The sequence below is a fragment of the Oratosquilla oratoria genome, chromosome 41, assembly GCF_046742065.1.
Source record: "Oratosquilla oratoria isolate Oo_2021 chromosome 41, ASM4674206v1, whole genome shotgun sequence".
Taxonomy (NCBI): domain Eukaryota; kingdom Metazoa; phylum Arthropoda; class Malacostraca; order Stomatopoda; family Squillidae; genus Oratosquilla; species Oratosquilla oratoria.
The window spans coordinates 22,014,366-22,034,243 of NC_134817.1; the positions used below are offsets into that span (position 1 = coordinate 22,014,366).

The 19,878-nt window shown below is 37.7% G+C and overlaps 3 protein-coding genes across 10 annotated transcripts in view; 1 reads left to right on the forward strand and 2 right to left on the reverse strand.

Moving 5' to 3' along the window:
• Positions 1–14,771, reverse strand: LOC143021131 (uncharacterized). Its single transcript, XM_076178422.1, has 4 exons — positions 14,688–14,771; positions 14,461–14,572; positions 374–721; positions 1–286 (listed from the first exon to the last, which is right to left on the reverse strand). The coding sequence occupies exons 1-4, from the start codon at positions 14,769–14,771 to the stop codon at positions 90–92; spliced, it is 741 nt and encodes a 246-aa protein (XP_076034537.1). The 3' UTR covers positions 1–89.
• On the reverse strand, positions 2,547–9,972 carry Nufip (nuclear FMR1 interacting protein 1). 2 transcript variants are annotated; one of them, XM_076178215.1, is made up of 3 exons: positions 9,387–9,972; positions 6,508–6,695; positions 2,547–5,354 (listed from the first exon to the last, which is right to left on the reverse strand). In XM_076178215.1, the coding sequence occupies exons 2-3, from the start codon at positions 6,561–6,563 to the stop codon at positions 3,095–3,097; spliced, it is 2,316 nt and encodes a 771-aa protein (XP_076034330.1). In that variant the 5' UTR covers positions 6,564–6,695; positions 9,387–9,972; the 3' UTR covers positions 2,547–3,094. The 2 variants fall into 2 exon arrangements, with proteins under 2 accessions (XP_076034330.1, XP_076034331.1); XM_076178216.1 differs by lacking the exon at positions 6,508–6,695 and having other exon boundaries at positions 9,387–9,969.
• Mettl14 (methyltransferase like 14) overlaps positions 14,613–19,878 on the forward strand; it is a 14,376-nt gene continuing 9,110 nt past the window's right edge. Inside the window, exons 1-3 of one of the 7 annotated variants that reach the window (XM_076178220.1) lie at positions 14,613–14,858; positions 18,320–18,417; positions 19,033–19,197. In XM_076178220.1, the coding sequence (XP_076034335.1) occupies position 14,858; positions 18,320–18,417; positions 19,033–19,197 (264 nt within the window). In that variant the 5' untranslated portion in view covers positions 14,613–14,857. Of the gene's footprint in view, positions 14,859–14,880; positions 15,026–15,148; positions 15,380–15,498; positions 15,518–18,316; positions 18,418–19,032; positions 19,198–19,878 lie in introns of those variants that run through there. The other 6 variants (XM_076178222.1, XM_076178221.1, XM_076178223.1 and 3 more) reach the window with 6 other exon arrangements.

Here is a 19,878-nt window from a genome sequence, read left to right on the forward strand (position 1 = left end):
AATCTTATATAAAAGATAATTTATTTCAACAATTTCAGGTGCTGTTTTATTTCCTTTACTCGAACTTCTACAAAGACCACTACATTATGTCAGAGAGCTCCGATTTCATGAAGAAGGGCTTTGATTGGGAAAAGGTTGTGACGTAGGTGCTGGTGATTGGCCCAGATGGTGTTGCAAGTATTGAGGGCAAAGGTGGAAGTGGATGGCGTGGAGAGAATGGGCAGGCAACACTCCTTCACCTTCGTCTCGGCAGAGTACTCCCTGACCACCTCACCAAGCATTAGCGCTGTCGAAACAAAAGAAATTCGTTATAATCTTTATTCACCTGAGGTGTGGTTTCAACCCAGAAGATGACTGGATGCTCAGATCTTACCCATGTCGTGGAACGTGAGCGTGATGAAGGGCGCAGGCGCGTCAGCGTGCATCCGCACGAGCGTCTGCAACTGCTCGTGCAAGTCTTCAAGAACGGCCACCTTCTTCTTCATCTTCAAGATGACTCCGTGAAGCTCCTCGGATGCTTGTTGCGTCTTCTGCGAATCGCCTTCGGCGTTCTTCCCCTCCTGGGTGACTTGGGCCGCTACAAGGGTCTTCAGAGCCTGTCCGCCCTCCTTCCAGGCCACGGCCCACTCCTGAGACTCCGACCAAGCCGTCTTGATCAAGGCCTCGAGCAGCTCTCTCGTGCTGTGACCCTGAGGACACTCGCTGGCCGGAACCACTACATCTGAGAGAAGAAACAAAAAAGCCATGATTCATCACGGGCTTTCCTGTACATGTCTGCAATTTGGTACCTGCACTTTGAGAACTTAGTATTTTTTTTATTTCTCCGTCCATGAAGTGAAACGCCACTCTTGTGTTCATCAATAGTTTATATAACTCATTAGAAATCTTGTGTTTATTGGGCGACTCTTTGAACTTTCTTTGCATTGTTTGTTATTGAAATTCCTTTTCCACACTTCCTCCACAAACTGTCTAGATAGCATTGATATTAATAGCAATCCCCCTCATCTAATATAATGACCTTTATATCAGTTGCAAGTAGGTTAGTGGTGTTTGTCATTCCTTCTATTGCATAATTTACATGAACTGAGAACATTACAGGCACCAGTGCAGACCCATATGGGACTCCACTGGTTACTCTCTCCATACTGACTGTTTATCTGCAACTAGTCCTCATACACTGGTCCATCTGGAAAGCTCTTATTCATTCCAGGTTTGAATGGAGTCTTCCAGTGTGTTCCAGTTCCCATAAGTCATTAGTGCAATATCTTGTCAAACACTTCCTCTACATCTGGCTACAGTCTTCCCATTTCTCTCTCTTGCATCCTTTCTGTTGCCTCGGAGTTAAAAATTAACATATTTGAGACACATGATCTTCCATGTCTGAATTGGTTGTCTGCCCATTCTGACCCATCTAGCTACTTAATCAATCTTACACAATTTTATCATATAACTTGTTATTCCAAGACACTGGTTTGTAGTTCTGGTGTTCCTCCTTGGTGCCAGACTGGCTCTTTGTATTTTGAACTACATACTATGCCAACAGGCCTTAAGACTTTTCTTACATTTAATGCCTCTATTAGATTATTTATATATATGAGTATGTACTTCTTTTACTTCCATGTTTATATATTTTAATCCAACATGCTTACTCTCCCTATTGACAGTAATTTTCTCTCCTATGCCACCTTTTATTTCTTGCTGCCTCATACTTTCTCCTAAACCAATCTTTTTCTACTTTTCCCACTGACCCTTGACACAAGTTCCTCTTAACTTTATGTATTTTTTTTCTAATATTTCCCTTCTTTTCAGTTTCCTTGTTTATGTTATTTTCCTCCTTTCTACTCCAAGCAATTTCCTGGAAATTGTAAATTTGGTCTGTCATTTGGATTTTTGGCACAATATTTGCAGGGATGACCCGTCATCTAGGAGGTGCTAAGATGGGAGGGAAGGTGGAGGGGTGTGGAGTGTTTTCAGGGATGGAATGGGTGGGAATGATTTTATGCCTTTTCCTTTTTGGCTACCTCCCTAGTAAGGGGGAAAAAGCCTTGGTATATGTATGTATGTATTTACGAGTACAATCTTGCAAGTGTGTTATCTCCACTTGATCTTGCCATAGCTTTAACACATAGAGTCATTGCATTTCCCACTGTTATATTTAAGTGTTACATTCCGAGTCTATGCTTCCCACTCCTCCCAATTTACCTCTTTGCAATTACAGGGTAACAACAACCTCTTGTCTCCTTTCTTATGTAGAGATGGAGGCAATACAGTCTAAAATAACAAGGATCTTGGAGTCAATGTAGCCAATAATTTAGGAACTTTAATAATAACCCAACAGACAACTATTATCCAAAAATATCTCCTTTGCCAATTCTTTGGGGGTGATACTGTCCCTAAGTGTAGAAGCATTGGTTAACCAGCAACAAAATACAAATGTTGGCCCACCCACATTCATGCAATACTTGTTTGGATAAGGAGAGGTTCATAATTTCTTGTGCATAACCTCTCCATAACAAAACAAAACTGGTAAATAAAAAAGAAAGAACAAAAATCAAGGTAAAGTTTAATACCTATTTTACTTACAAGCATCTAAATGAAATCAATACATTTGGGTTTTTGTAAATTATTTTTCAAGATCAGATATACATACAATACAAATGATCAAAAACTGTTTTAACTCATGACAACTTGAGTTTCTCTTGAAGAAAACTGTCTGCTTATAGACTGAATCAAATGTAAGAACAAGAAAGAACAATAAAAAGTTTTAAGATTTTCATATACCACAACACTTTGCTGCAATTAATTTTGAGCACCAATTATCACAAATTTTCTTAGAGATAATTTACTCTCACTTCAAATGCATTTTGGACATTAAAGGATATGAAAAAATGCATATGAACAAATTTTAACAATGAAACTGCTGTACTATAATGAATCATTCAAGTAACATGAATGTTACAAATGGTTACTGGCTTGACATCTGTTTTTGCTGTAACAAAAGTCCAAACCTTGCCCAATAAGTACAACACTGTTTCTGATGACGTATTTCAGCAAAGAAGGACATCAGGGAAAATTATCTCTTAATTGTTCGTCTTCAAATCACATCAACAGCCTCACTTCCATTTTCTTGATTAATCTTTTCTTTGTTTTCACATTTAACCTGTTCATTAGTTACTGATTTTACACTATCCTCCGTCTTCTGATCTGTAACTTTCATTCCCTCTACACCATTCTCACTTTCCAATGCTGCTTTGCTTTTCATATTATTTTGAACATAATTCTCACTTTTAGTTTCACATTCCATCTGATCAATGGTTTCTAACTCTACACTATTCTTCTGATGATCAATTTCCATTCCATTGTCCACATTATCCTCACTTCCCAGTTGATTTTTTGTCTCTGCTCCCACGTCATTTTGTTCAACACTTTTTTTCTCAATGTCCTCACATTCCAAATGATTCACATTTACTAAACCTACTTTAGTCTTTCTGTCCTGATTTTTAAACTCTACACTATTCTTCTGATGATCAATTTCCATTCCATTGTCCACATTATCCTCACTTTCCAACTGATTTTTTGTCTTTGTTCCCAAATCATTCTGTTCAACACTTCTTTTCTCAATGTCCTCACATTCCAAATGATTCACGTTTACTAAACCCACCTTAATCTTTCCATTCTGATTTTCCAGTACTATTCTGTCCTCTACATCATTCTTACTATCTGAAATATTTGCTGTACTTGCCTCCACATTTTCTTGATCAGGATCAATTTCTTTTATTTTTTCACCATCTAAATGTTCTTTGGGTTCAGACTCCACGCTGCTACTTCCATTCGGTTCATCATCTTTTTTGTCCTCTCCCTCAGTCACCGTCTCTTTAGCAGAATCAAAAAACTTATTGTTGATGATGTACCTGATACACTGTAGAATAACATTCCTTTCATGTCTTATATCAGACTCCAATAATTTTTCTAACAAAGTCGCTTTACGCTTCCTTGGAAATCGAGGCTGTTTCGGCCTTGGTCTTGAGTCATTTGTGACTCCGCCATCTGCATTCTCTGACTCATTATCTTTTGCAGGTCTTTTTCTCCTTCCATGTCTTCTTCTTGGATGTCTGCCTTTGTTTTCTCTTAAATTATGAGAAGTTTCATTTGATTTCACTTCTTCACCCGTTTCCTTTTGTGTACAAGGACTAGGTGCCACAGTACTTTGTTTCACAACTTCTTTAGCATCAACAGTTGGTTGAATATTATGGCTCTCCATGCTCTCTTCTTCCTCGGAATCAGAATCATAAGCTCCAATAAGAGAACCTAATGCATTACTTAGTACGATCTTTGTACTTTCACTTGGTGTTGGTTCACAATTTTCTTTTGCCTGTTCACTCTGCCATTCCTCTTCATCACTTATATTGAGTCCATCCTCTATAACTTCCTCACTGAGGTCCTCCTCTTCTTCCTCATCTATTTTCTTATTGTAATTCACAAAGTAACTCACTTCCCCAGTCGATTCATAGTATTGCTTGGTCCCTTTAAATGCAGGAACACCTCTTTTCACTTCAGGGTCAGAATCATATGGATCAACATCAACTACGGGTACAGGCCTTGAGAATTTCTCTTTCTTTTCGTCTTTTTTCCAGGTTCCCCTTTTGCCTCGTCCTTTAAATTGTTCTGTTTCACTTGTCTTAGCATCCTTTGAAGGTTTTTTCTTGTCTGCAAATTTGGGTTTACTAACAGGTTTTGCATCTTTGTTGAATCGTTTCTTATTTGGTTGTAGACGTTCTCCTCTTTTTAACTGTTGTTCCTGCTGTGCTCTTCGTAAGGCTGCCCGCTCTGCGGTCGGAAATCTTTTCTTCCTTTCAGCTATCCAGGCTTCATCGTCCATCTGTAAGGCTTCGAAGTTGACGAGCATATGCTGATTGGTAATGTGTTGGTCAATAATCTTCATGTCTGCCTCAAGGCCACACTCAGGAAAGGGACACTTGACATGTCCTTCAATGTGCTGTTGTAGCTTTGCCTCATTGAAGAAAGAACGATTGCACACTTCACAGGCCAAGCGGTTCTGTGACCTCTGGTGTTGACCATAAGGATCCCGATAATAATAATGATTGTCATACTGATTTGAATAATCATGATACTGCCCATAGTACTGGTACACTTGATCTTCTCCATGGCTACCTGATGCCCCACTTGCAGGAGCAGTAGTAGCATAGGTCTGATTCATTTGCATCCAATAATTTTCCTGAGATCCATCTGAAGTGTGAGCTCCATTAGAGGGTCCCTTGGGATGTGGCCCTACTGGAGATGCAAAGTCTTCCATTATTTTGTTCTCTGGATTGCAAAAGGAGCTCTTTCTCAATCTGTTGGCACACCACAAAATAACACAAATTAGATATTACCAAAATGAAAATAAGTGAATGCATATAATTCTACACTGATCTTACAATGACATCACGATGTGCATACAATTTTGAATGCACAAAAAAATTAATATTGAACATGTAATACTGCTGTGGAAGTTCATTATTCCTAAAATGCTTTCATGTTTCAATGACATACTGCACCCCTTCGTTTAAAACTAATATACATAAATTCATTATAACAACATAATCTAGATTTCATACATACATACATATACCAAGGCTTCTTCCCCCTTACAAGGGGGGTAGCCAAAAAGAAAAAGGCATAAAATCATTCCCACCCATTCCATCCTTGAATACACTCCACACCCCTCCACCCTCCCTCTTATCTGAGCACCTCCTGAATGACGGGTCATCCCTGCACCTTGTCCACTGCCCTGGGTCAGAAGCTATCTGAGCACCTCCTGAATGACAGGTCATCCCTGCACCTTGTCCACTGCCCTGGGTCAGAAGCAGTGTTGCAAGACACAGCACATCCACAGCAAGGCTGCTTCATTAAATCGGCGACACGCCCCCCCTCTCCGTCCCCCCATTGCATAAAATGAGAGGACGGGGAGAAATCCCTTCGGGCTGCGTCAATTTTTTCTCACACATACTACCTCACCCCCCATCCCCCCGCCCATTCCACCTCATGCAATCACAACATCATCCATATACAACCATTCTCCATTCACCCCTGTCTTCTGTCCTCTCCCGTCCTTCCTCAACTGACATTCCCCTCTTCCCCAAAGCCCCCTTCACCCCATCCATCCACCTCATCCTAGGACATCCCCTCATGTTCACTCCCTCCACATCTGCCTTCCACACCTCTTTTACTAGTCTTTCTTCACTCATTCTTTCCATGTGTCCAAACCATCCTAATATTCTTTCATCAACCCTATCTCCCAGCTCCTTTTCCACCCCTGTTCTCCTCATTTCATTTTGGCAAATTATTTTCATTCATCTGAGGATACATCACTGGAACAAAGAGGTTAAGACAATTTCACACCAAGGTTCCAATGACACACACCTCCAAGTGATGGCCCAAAAATACAGACATCAAATTCAATTACTTTCCTGATGTCCATTTTTCAAAACATATCAACATGCTTACCTCCATCTGGAGGTGTAGCCCTGGAGGGTTGATACTTGATCTTTAACCTCTTCCATATGGTGCCGCCTACGTAGGCGGCACGAGGAGCAAGTGGATACGCGAGGCTGCCATATCAGCGTCTCGATTATATTTATTGTAGTTGTCCCAGCGTAACTGACATACTCTGTAAACTGGCTTCATCATATTTTCTATGGTTATCAAAATTCACGGGTGAAAGAGAGAATGATCGATATAAGCGGTGACTATTTTTTATGATGCGAGTATTATGATGCAACATTGTATGTCTGGCAGCTAATGCTGCCTGCGAGATTTTGGCCCGGAGTGAAGTGGTTAACAAGGTACAGAATTTTATTCCCTCCATCTCTGCACAAGTTGGGATGACAATTAGCAACTACTCCATATATTCTTCTACTCCAAAACAATGATACAGAAACTACCCCACAATAACACAAAAAAATACCAGTCTTACATGTCTTCCCAATGTAGTTATATATACAATCACAAGGAGGTTAGTTGGAGACTCCCTGAATTACTGGAAGACACTGAAAATCATTAAGCTCCTCTCATTGCAGGGATGCTGTGAGCACTATTTAGTGATTTACATCTGGAGAATCCTGGAGGGCAAAGCACCAAACCCATCACAAAATGAAGGAGGCGGTATCAAAGGGAAACATCATCCCAGGTTTGGTAGGACCTGCGAAAGATGATCCATAAGCAGCTGCTCCCACCAAATGAAGACAATCCAGGTGGAAAGCTTCACCAGTGGTGACCCCAGACTCTTCAACTGCCTCCCAAGAGAGATAAGGGACCTAACGGCAGTCAGCATGGAGACTTTCAAGACGAGGCTAGACAAATTCCTGTACATTATCTCAGATGAGCCTCCACTCCCACATAGCCCAACCTCACAAGGAGCAGCATTAAACACAATTTCAGACCAGTTCCAATACACAAGGCTTGGGCAGAGATGTGGGAGTGGCATGTCCCCAGACTGGCCCTGGTGTTAACATCAAAACCTATCTATAAGGTCTACAAGAATTTAATCAAACTAGGTTCTACAAGATAATTTATTTAATGTAATCAAAATCATTGCTAACATTAATATAGCTAAGTATCCACTTGTTCACTTTAGGTACAGACATGTGGACTCTTATTACCAAAAAGACAGAAATACGAGAATCACGCAAGTACAGATTTTAGCATGAAAACTATGTTGTCTAATAGCTCCTAACCTAATCATTCCATAGAAGAATTAAAATCTTTAAATTCCAATAAGAAAGAAGTTAAACATGTGTTGTGATACCAAAGATTGCACTACATACTGTACACAGATACATACACAACATAATTAGATGAAGCTCATTAAACTAATCAATTTCTTCAATTGATCCAGTGTTATCCATTAATTATGCCATGGACAGGCAACCAACTACTATGTCATTACTGTTGATGGTGTAGGGTCAACTCGGCCCATCGCCAATTTGGCCCATCTACTCGACCAAGTCAGCTCACCATGGTTAGGTTTGGTATATTAGATTAGGCAAGTTAGATTAGAATGAATGAATTTGTCACACTTTAATTTCTTTTTCCTCTGCATCTATCAAAACAAATATGACATTTCAAGCAGCAGATGGGCTGAGTTGGCGATGGACCAAACTTGTCGGCAAGCCTACTTAGATCAACCATAATTTCAAAGGCTCTATTCATTTTCCCCCAGAGAATTATATAAATATGTAATAAATTCTATTTACATAACTATTACAGAAATGGGTATTATTTTAGTTGTGCACACCTATGCGATTTAGCATTAGAAAATAAAATATTAATTTTGTAAATTAAAATACATGAACATAATATGCAATATTCTTGGGAGATATAAAACACGAACCTTGCTACAAGCAAATTTACTAATGAACAATGCCACTGGGATACGGTCCAGACGCCATGCCACTCCAGTCACTATCAGACGACGGCTTTCACATTGTGGACCAGGTGTTCTCCAACTCCAGGTGTTGTTAATAAGCACTGTTACAAAGACAATAGGGCTTCCTTGCACTATGAGAGAACAAGGGGCTCTGCCGTCTTCTGTTAATTGCCCGAGGTACACTAATGATCAGGCCATCAACATCCATGATAATGACGACAACCCGGATGATCTTTAGAATTTCAGGTACCAAATTAGATTAGTTAGGTTAGGTTAGATTGGAATACACTAATTTATCATCCTTTTCATTTCTTCAACCTTGGTATCTATCAAATCAAACATGGCGTATCATTCAACCACAGCGACTTCGTTCGTTAGTAAATAGGTTTTAGCAACTTTGTTTTTGATTTCCACCAAGAAAATCACGTATTTATATTATTACATTGACACTGCTTATGAACCAGGTCAGTGGGCAGGATGCAGGGATGACCCATCATCCAGGAGGTGCCAAGATAAGAGGGAGGGTGGAGGGGAGTGAAATATACAATATAGGGAATGTAATGGGTGGGAGTGGTTTCTATGCCTTTTACTTTTTGGCTACCCCCCATGTAGGGGGAAAAAGCCTTTGGTATTTGTATGTACATTAATCTATCATAATTTACAAAATTAATGATTTTCTATTGCTATATCACATAGGTGCGCACGACTAAAAATTTACCCAGAAATGTTACTCCCAAACTCTGGTATATGAGTGGTCAACTAATGAAATATTTTCCAATAACTAAAAAAAACTCTAATCTAAAGAAATGCTTTCCTATTATTAAAGCTGCACGGCTGACTATACACCAAGGGTTTCCAAACCTAATAATCATAATCACTGATAACGTATATTATATCTTGGTTATCGTTAAATCCCCTGGCCCTGCCATAACAGATATCTGAAAATAAAAATTCTCACCTGGTTCACCAAAGCCAGCGTGACTTGCAGCAGCAATACTTTTCTTGTTTTTGCTCATGACACGTCTATTAAACCCAGCTGCATCCAAACAAATATCTTTCCTGTTTTGTCAACCGGGTAGTCTCTCAATGTTGTAAGTTTTTCACATACTTCAACCTATCGCGCTTTCATCATTTCCAAAAGCACATGTGTTGTTTACTTCGATGTTTTAAAGGTATCGAGCGGAAAATGTGCTGCACGGCAATTAAAATTGATCGTGATCTATTTATTGCATTTGCACAAATTTACAACACTTAAACAAGTGCATAAGATGAATAATGGTACAGTATGTTACTTTCAGATAAATTTATAGATTTGGCTATGTGTTTACGGTTACACTTGTAGCAAAATTTATTATCCATTTTAATCTAACCCACGGAACTTCTGCGTTCATCCTGATATATCCACACATTGTATGGCAATTCATGAGTGATGCACAGCAGTTAAAGTATACTCTATCAAAGATGGTCATGTGTTACATGTTTGAGTACTTAGGTTATGATACTATTATGTTTCATTTTCCCGCCAAAATTATTTTATTCCAAGTCATTGTGACTATTCTTATATTTAACCGTCTAGATTGCAAATATAAAATTCTTGCTTTCAAAGATATTAAAAAATTCGTTGCTACAATAACTAGATTCTCAATATATTGACTCCCATATACTACGTGGTTGAGGCATCTATACATATTTCATTTTTATCTTTGAGAGGCTTTGTAGTTCTCAATTTTATTTTCCCATGTATCACTCTAGCTCCCATCCTAATTTAAGAACTTTTCACCACGTCACTCATATCTCTCTTTAGATTATTGTAGTTATATTTATCTGTGGCATTGTTATATCCTTTGATTTGGGACTATACCATCACTGCATATTCTAATAAGGGGGGATGTGTGTGAACGTGTGTGTGATTCACGATTGTCTTGGACTACGTGTTCGACATCTATTTCCCTCCCTGAAGAGAACTCAGAACTCATATATGACCGATCTATGGGTAATGCTGTGACCTTACACGTACACACACCCTCAACTCCCCGCCCACAAATTGAAGTAACGACTCGCAGCGCGATACTGAAATAATTTCAGCCCTAGGCGGGAGTCGAACTCGGACCGCTGTTACAGCAGTTGCGAACGCTACCACTGCGCCATCGAGTGGTAGTGTGATTCGCCACAGACTTGGATCACGTGTTGGACGCGTGATCGACAGCTATTTCATATCCGATGAGAGCTCACATTCGCTCGCGTCTTCTGATCTCCAGTTTACCATAAATAGCTTCAATTTGTTACTGACTCAGGGCAGTGGGCAGGATACAGGGATGACACGTCATCCATGAGGAGCTAAGATGAGAGGGGGGAGGAGTGTTGGGAGTAGAATGCATTTGACTTGGCTACCCCCTGGTAAAGGGGGAAAAAGCCCTTGGTATATAGACTGAATAGCCTCAAATTCAATGCCATTGTGTATAAATAACTATTGTGAAATATAACACTTTATATAGTCTTGTATTATGTTAAACATTTCAGTCTGGTCTTTTACATGCACATTCTGATATGCAGCAATCCAGGTTTTAGCATAAGCAAACACGGATATTCTATTTAAGAAATGTTCAAATAATATATCTTTGAATAAAGAAAGTGTAGTAAATTTGTTTTGATCATCCAAGCCACTTTTCTAACCCCCCTTCCCACATAAGATTTCAAGCAATTCAAATATATAATATATATACATACATACATATACCAAAGGCTTTTTTCCCCTTATAAGGGAGGCAAAACAAAAAATAAAATAAATAAATAAAATAAAAACCACTCCCACCCATTCCATCTCCATCACACTCCACTCCCCTCCATCCTCTTCCCTCCCTCTTATCTTGGCACCTCTATATATATATATATATATATATATATATATACATATATATATATATATAGAGAGAGAGAGAGAGTGAGAGAAATTTCTTCACATTCATACTAAGCTTTTGAAACCACACCAATTAGATTTACACAAACATAAATACTAATTCCTGTTAGTGAATACAGGCTGTTAAGGAGGCATTGGCAGGAAGTAGTGACAACATTCAGAGGTTGTCTTTTTTTTTTACACCTTGTATGGGTACTATTGCTATCTTTGAACTAATCTTCTTATTGCATCAATGGTAGAAGGAAGTGCATGCAAAAAAAAAAAAAAAATAGTAACAAGAAGGTACAGAAACAAAATTTCACCTTCCATCCAATGCAGTTCACAACAGAGACTGTCACAGGGCATCTGTGGTCAAGCAACAGTGCACACTTTACCCTTGTACCGTAATGTGACACCCCCATCCCCCAACTCCGAATTGCATCATTATATATCACTAAACCATACACAATAGGCCAGCCCTTGAATACACGAGTTTAAATCCTGGTTGGTGTAGCAATTTCCTCCCCAAATTGCGAACAGGCAACATATGAGATTACACTCGTGCCTAGCCTTGGATCAGGCAATATGTGAACTCTGAACTCTCATTATTTGGGATTATAACAACTGTTGATCATGTGTCCAGCACATGATTCATGGTGAATCACTGCCAGGATTATCAATGCAGTTATGAGATTAGTTCTGGTTTACTATTCTTACAAGAACCATGAATAATAGCCTCATAATTCTGACAATACTAGTGCGGGCTGGTACAAAAAAGTAACAGCTTATGAACCTCTAGTCCTCCCCCGCTCCACTCCCAGAAGGATAGAAAAGCTGCTGTTCAGGTTACGCCTGGATGATCGTTGCTTCTGGCAACTTAATCCCCAGAGCACCATAGAAGACCGCCGATGCAATCATTGCCGTGAAGACAATGCCGACCTCCACCACTACCTGAGCGATTGCCCCGCCACCTCTTTCCTCAGACGGGGACCACCGGCTCCCCCTGAAGGTCTTGTGAGCCGCCTCTGCCGCCTCCGCAGCCCATATGAGCTCCGTCAGCTGCTGGAGCGTCCACCGCCGCTCTAGCAGCTGCGGCCTCTCTTTTCTACTGCCATCTATCACCCTCTGACTAGCTATACCATTTCACCTCCTCTCCGCCAGGTGTGTCTTACATAAACACCACCACACGGGCTCAAACAAAGCCCGTGGGAGTGAGTCCTCACTCCCGAATTGAAAAAAAAAAAAAAAAAAATACTAGTGTGTATATGTTTATATATCATACATAAGTATATGCATATACATATATATGTATATATATACATATATATATGTATATATATATACTAAATATATGTATAGTATATATATATATATATACACATATGTATATATATATATATATATATATATACACACATATATATAATATATATATATACATTTTTTTCATTAACAATATCCAGCTAAGGAGAGATTTGAAAAGGGTAGTATAATGGAGGGATAGGTAAACACTGATCAACATGCTTTTATCATTATTTTTTTTAATCCACTGTTTTCCTGAATGAAGTCTTATCATATAAGAATGATGAACAACATGATCCATAGAGGAATGAATAAAAATAAAGACAAATACAAAAACCGAAATTAAACAAATAAATGAATTCAAAGATATATACCAATAGCTTGTCTCCCCCTCAATGCAACAGATGAATAAGACAATACAAAATTGAAAATAAACAAATAAATCAATTGAAAGATATATACCAATGGCTTGTCTCCCCTGTAAAATGAGGTGATGTTGGCCAACTTTTTGTATGCCATGACTTTAATTCACAGGAGGAAAATACAGGAGGGGGAATTCCCCAGATATCACCCCCATCCTGTCACTTTATCTGCTACCCTGCCTGGAATGTTTCTAAACACATGTCAGGTATTCCTAGAAATAAGATTTGAATAATACGCAGTCTAAGGTGATAACAAAGGAATCACACCCAACATTGCCACAATTTATATATATTTTTTATTATTACATTATTGTCATTACTATTTTTCTGTATACCAGGACACATTTCTACTGCAGATCCTATGACTTACTGACTGTATCAAAGTTCTATGCAGTCTATTTATCAGGAACTTGAATGACACCCCTATGGACCAGAGTTATTCAGCATTCAATCATGAATGGAGAATCCACTCAAATATAGAATGCTGATCACTTAGAATTTCTACCATTCTTCTCTGCTCTCACTGACCATCTCTATAACCCTAAACTCTGGCATGATGTCTCCATGGATAAAAACACTATTGGTGAATAATTGTTTTCCTCTGCATCTTTATGATATCACAGTATTGATCTTTATTCATCAGTTTTTTTATGCATTGTAAATCATCATAATCTGCAGGTCTTGTATTTCACTCTTTCTTCAGGTTAGAGTATTCCAATTATCTTCTCTCTGATTATCATCAACACTCCAGATATTCGTTCCTAGCTGTCTATTTTCTGTGCACATGGCACTCAACTCCGCCTTTTACCCTGTACTTTTCTGTTCTGATGTATGTATATTGAACAAGGGCTGGCGTGCCAGCAAGATGTGGGCTATTGCTGTATACCCAAAGCTTATCTCTCGAGCAATATGCTGGTCGAGAACGGGTAGCCAACAAGGTGAGTAAACAATCAGGAAATATCTATTTTCTTCTTTGTTATTGGACCCTACTTGTCTGTGTCCAGTCTTGGTGTACTCTTCTGGTGAACCTAAATAAACGTAGTTAATACCATTGTTGAAAGCCTATGGAAAACTTTTCATTGTTTTTTGATCGTATGTTATTCCATCTTTTATCTTCACAGATTCCTTGTTTTATTTCACTGTCTACAAATTAGTACATTGGGATAGCAGAATAAAAAGGATTTACTACTCTGACAATAATGTGTATCAATGTTTTTTCTTAAACGTTTTATTTATTTATTGTATTTTTCCATAACTGAACACTGTTTCGGCAACATTCATTTCTGCACGAATTCTAGGTAGAATAATGGCATACAAATGGAATTACTTCGAAATCACGTTGTTTTTTTTGCCAGGATCATGGCATTAAGTCTTCTTTAATCTATTTGACATTCTGAAAAATTTACACGTACTCACAACTCGCAAGCACGTTCTGTCGCGACGTGACGGTTTGCCCACAGTTCCTTGTTCTAGTGACTCTGAAATGCAGTACTGAGTTCCTGTTCGACCAATTGTACGTGGAATCTAGGTGAACGAAAAGTCAGTGTCTGCTTCTAGGCCAAGGAGTAGACGTATTACGTTTTCCTAAACTCATCACTGTATTTAAATCATTTGAAACTTATTGAATAAAAACTCATACAAATTTGACCTCATTAAATTCTGTGGGCGTTTTGCCAAAGTCTGAATTACGGTCCGGCAGATCCAACAAAGTACATAGGACCATAAGAAGTGAAATACGTCGGAGCCAGACAGGCGATTTGAAAGTTGAAGGACAGCTATTGTAAAGTCAAGAACTCCACTATCTTTGGAAGTAAGTAATATAGTCAATCGTAGGAAATGCTTGAGAGTGCATTGACTAGCATAGTAATCCAGATTCTGCATTAGGCATCTCAATTACCGCGCCCATCCCTCATCATTTGTTTCACGTGCTTGTAAACAAACAGCGAAACGGACCGTAAACCAACTTCATGACTTGAGGTAATTCATTATATTAGTTGAACTAGATAATTTGTGATCAGTAGATTGAATTTAACAGTGCTGAGTAGAAATAGAGATATATAACATTTTGGTGCGTATTGATATTGAATTTTGAAAATGACTGAATCTGGGTGATGTGTCAGTTGGACGGATTCTCAGAAAGTCTTGAAGTATAGTTCCTGTCCTCATATTACTTTGAATGTAAAGATAATGGTCAAATATTATCCAGTGAAATGTGATCAGTTATAAGTGAAATGGAGGACATCGATTTGTACTAATTTCGAGTTCCACTGTATCATGGAATTAGTAAATTATCTAAATATGTATTATAAAATGACTGGGAGTTATTGAAAGGTAAGAAATGTCATTGATTAAAGCCTTTCAATGTTTTCCTTATTTTCTAAGTAAAGAAGCTTGATTGGTAATGCAGTTGAGGGTGGTTACAAGTCGGTTATCTAGAGTTGGTGTACATCAACGAATCATGTGTATCAGGTAAAATTTATTTTAATTTTTTTGGACAGAGCCGTGTCCAAATTACTTCTATTTGACGCCATTTCACCCTGATGTCAGAGTATATTGAAGAAATAATAATGAAATATTGCAGTTGTGGCTGTTAGACCATTTTAGCCTTACAAGTATAATTTTTTCTTTTAATGTGACTATTTTCATTTTATAGTGATGATTTTTTTTTTTCTCGTCACAACCAAAATTTTTGTGGTAAAGAGGGAAATGGGTATTTTGTTGACGATGTCTGGTGAGGATAGGTATTGTCAAATATTGATTAGGTTTTAGAAATATATGTATTGGTAATGTAGATACTAATGACATAGCTTTCAGACTATAATTTTGCTAGAAAAATATAGCAGGTTTATATCTTTGTTGAGTTTTTCTTACAAACCATTATTGTGACAATATTTTTGTGAAAAGTTTTGGGTGAAATTAGCAAATCGAATCCCATTTAGACCTACTCGGACATTACCGAGATTTTACTAAAAGGAAGTTGTCAAGTCATAATCAAGGGATGGTGATAACTGGATCCTATTAGGTTTTGTGAGTAAATGGTCATAGTCGCATGTGAACAATTGATAATATAAAATGTTCATATGTGGAATCATTAAAAAAAAGAAATTTAGATATAGGCCTAAATTAAGTATGTGGAAGAATTTCTTTGGTAAAAGAATAATTAAAAATTAGGTCAAGAAGTGTTAAATGTGGCAAACGTTACGAAGTTTGTGGGGTTTACAATGAACAGGTACAGAAATTTGTCTTGAATGCAGAATTTCAAAAAATGAAAAAATGAACACCCTGATCGCAAAATTTGTTATTTAGAAACCATAACACCTGTGCCATAGTTGTTCACACTGAATCGGTCACAAATAATGATCATTAAATAACGAGCCAGGCTTCTCAGGTAGCATGACCCTATAGCTCAGGATTTGTCCGCAAGAATCTGAGAAAGATGGACAAGCTGTAATCAGCCTTACTGTAGTAGTATCAGATCACAAAAATTAACATATGACAAAAATAACATCATCAAAGGATATGAAATTTCAAAATCCCTAGCATATATCATTCATCAATATTAAAGGAATAACTGAAATTTCCTATATTCATATGATATCTTTTAGTCATGTCAAAGTGCTTATTCTGTAAATATGAAAACACATAAAACAAGAACCATAGTACAACCCAGTATTTGATATAGATAGGTGGTAGGTATTTGTGTTTCATTGCTGATGACCAGCATTTCTGTTTGTTGCAATGGAAATAAGCTTACATGGTTTTTTGTGTTGTCCTCAGCAATTGTAATTGTTATTTCGAACTATGTGTTCTTTTCATTATCTGCACTTCATGTATATTAATTCATTGCCAAATAAAATTATTATTATTATTGTTATTATTATTATAATAAGAGGTGGAGTCGTGGTGATGGTGAAGGGCTTGATTACAGTTGACGTTTTACTGGAAGAGGCCTTATGTGGACTGTGACTCCAGTGTGGCAGCCTGATTTCTAGTATGATGTTGGTGCTGAGGGATGGTAGAATTTACAAGTAATCATAGATTTTCTATTAGTGTCGATTAATTGGTAAATATAGGGTTGTATGTGTTAATCAGTATTACCATTTCTGTTATGGTCATAAGAGATTTGTATTACTGTATTCTCTCTCTTTCTCTTTCACAAGAAAAATTATTTCAATAAGAAGTTGGAAAAAGGTTGCATTATTTACTAAACTAATAATCTTTATTTCATGATGAAGAATGCATGCCAGTTTTGTTGCCTTTTTTATCATTATTATTATTTATTTATTTATTTTATTTTATTTATTTTTCTTTTTTTTTTAGTGGGGGGTAAATAACATAACTCGTACTGTCATTTATTGAGGAGAAGGGTCATGATGTGCTCTTGCTTTTCTCATCTTGAGTGATCAGAGTGGATGGGTGCAATAATGATAGAATTTGTGAATCTGTAATGGATATATAAATTTCACTTTGAATTGGTTTAGATTTATATATATATTTTTTTTATTTGATTTGTTTATTTATTTATTTTTTTTCTTCCCTAGTAAAATATATCTGATCAAAAAAAGTTTAATGTAGTAAACATTTTAGGGATTTTAGTGATATCCCCAGGGGCCAGAGTCATACACCATTGAATGGCTGTAGATTAATCCACTTGTAAAGTAATGCTGATTACTTAATTTTTTTATTACCCCCTCTGATCAGCTATTGTTCTTAAATCTTTTCTTTACCGCCTCTTTGGCTAGACCTCTGGGGACGAATTTACAAAAGATCCTAACTCTTAAGTCTAGACATAAATCTTCAAAATGACTAAGATTTTACCTAAATGTTGGTGACCTAAATGCTTATGTTTAGGCATTTAGGTCGTCAACATAAGGATTTAGGTAAAATCTCCGCCATTTTGAAGATTTATGTCTAGACTTAGGGTTTAGGATAATTTATAAATTTGGCCCCTGATGCAGTATTGCCCCCCAAGGCTGAAAGTGCTGGGGTATTGCTTAAAAATGTAAATAAATGAACATTAATGGAATTTGGCAACAACCAACAGTTGTGGTCACCCCCAACTGTTCATTACCTAATTGGTGTCACTGATTTCTTAACTATGCCTCAAACAAGACATTTTAGTACAAATTTGTGTAATTCAGAAATGTAAAAAGAGGACTTATTATGATTGTGTAAATATTGTTCTCTTTGTTAGTAAGCAATAATATATTATTTCTCACCTTCTTCTTTCCTTCCCTTTTTTCTTTGCCTTCTTTTTTTCCTGTGAAGCAGTGGAGGTCAGGACCATGAGTGTGGAGAAGCCGGGGACCAGTAAATTGTGGCTCATAAAAGAGCGTCAAAAGCAGAGAAGACAACTACTTGCCAGACAGGTATGTTAGTTGATTATAACTTTTGAGAGTTTTCTATCTATGTACCAAGGGCTTTTTCCCCCTTACCAGGGAGGTAGCCAAAGTCAAAATACCCACTCCTCTCCATTTCATTCCCACCCATTCCTCCATCTCATCTTGGCTCCTCATGGATGATGGGTCATCCCTGTATCCTGCCAACTACACTGAAAACAGAGTTTTTAGATGAATAAAATGTCATTTGATATTATAGCTGTTCATGTTTTCTTGATACCCATTTCAACTATTTGATAATTTTGGATAGTTGTACAATTTTATTCCAGTCCTTTTTTAGATTTTTTTTTTATAGTCATTGATATTATTATATTATAATTATTATCATTAGACTTTTAAGGCAGCAAGTCTGCTGTGGGATTGAACCAGAGAGAGTTATTGGTTAACTAAAGAGGAATGAATGCCTTTTAGTGGAAGTCAAACTTAGTTATGTGTAGGGATACCAAAGATGAGAAGAGATAACATTGGTAATATATTTAATAATACTAATTTATCTCATCTGTTGGCTGCGGGGGAGGGCCAGTGGACAGGTTTAATGATAAAGGTGAAATGTTCTTGGTATAGCCCTCTCATTCTTGAATGCAGCTCGGAGTTGGAAGCGCAGACAAGTTGGGTCAGGCATTAGGAAATGACGACAAACAACAAGATGAGCAGGAGAGGATCAAGAGGCAAAGGCGGAGCATGCAAGGTGACTATGAAGAAGAGGAAGAGGCAAATATGGTGTACACAGATTCGTCTACTTTTCTTAAGGTGGGTTACACTTTCAATTATGTCCATGTGGTATGCATGTATAGTTGAGTAGTAGTAGTAGTAGTTTTTTTTTTTTTTTTTTTTCCTTTCTTCTTCTTTTCTATGCACAAAAAGACGCTTCCATCTTAGTTTCTTGTGGATGAGTAGTCTTCCTTGATCCCTTCCCATTGTTTAAGTCTGAGGCATTGTAGCAATACATACCTCCACTTCAGAACCTGATGGCCGAAGCAGTTTTATTCCCACTGCTTCATTAAATTGTGCCCCCCCCTCCCCAACAGCTACTCTCCAGTCGCACCTGTCTCTTACTCTCACCCTTCCCTACTTGACAATGGTCTAGCAAACAGTGCATTAATATAATGATTTATATACAGTTACTTTAGTACTATTGTCCCTCTTTTGTACCGTCCCCTTTAACCTTTGCTTTACCACATTGATGACTCTTTCTGATCCTGGCCCCGAATGGTGGTTCCATGCATGACAACAAGTAAATGGGACAGAGGGGGTGTGACAAGGGAGCCCCCACTGTGTACATTTTTCATGTGAAATGTCAATGAAATATTCTGATTTTCTCATTAATACGGCCAAGGGGAAAAAAACTGTAATATGGATTACACGTAGTTAATGAATGATATGTAGAATGGAAAGTTTTGTTCTGAACCAGAACACAGTGATTGAATCCTT

Coding starts and splice junctions, on each gene's coding strand:
- Nufip (XM_076178215.1), bottom strand. CDS start 6,563: ATGGAAGAGGTTAAAGATCAAGTATCAACCCTCCAGGGCTACACCTCC. Junction 5,355..6,507: donor GGCTACACCTCCAGATGGAG/GTAAGCATGTTG, acceptor GTGTGCCAACAG/ATTGAGAAAGAGCTCCTTTT.
- LOC143021131 (XM_076178422.1), bottom strand. CDS start 14,771: ATGGTCCTATGTACTTTGTTGGATCTGCCGGACCGTAATTCAGACTTT. Junction 14,573..14,687: donor AATTTAATGAGGTCAAATTT/GTATGAGTTTTT, acceptor TCGTTCACCTAG/ATTCCACGTACAATTGGTCG. Junction 287..373: donor GCTCACGTTCCACGACATGG/GTAAGATCTGAG, acceptor TTGTTTCGACAG/CGCTAATGCTTGGTGAGGTG.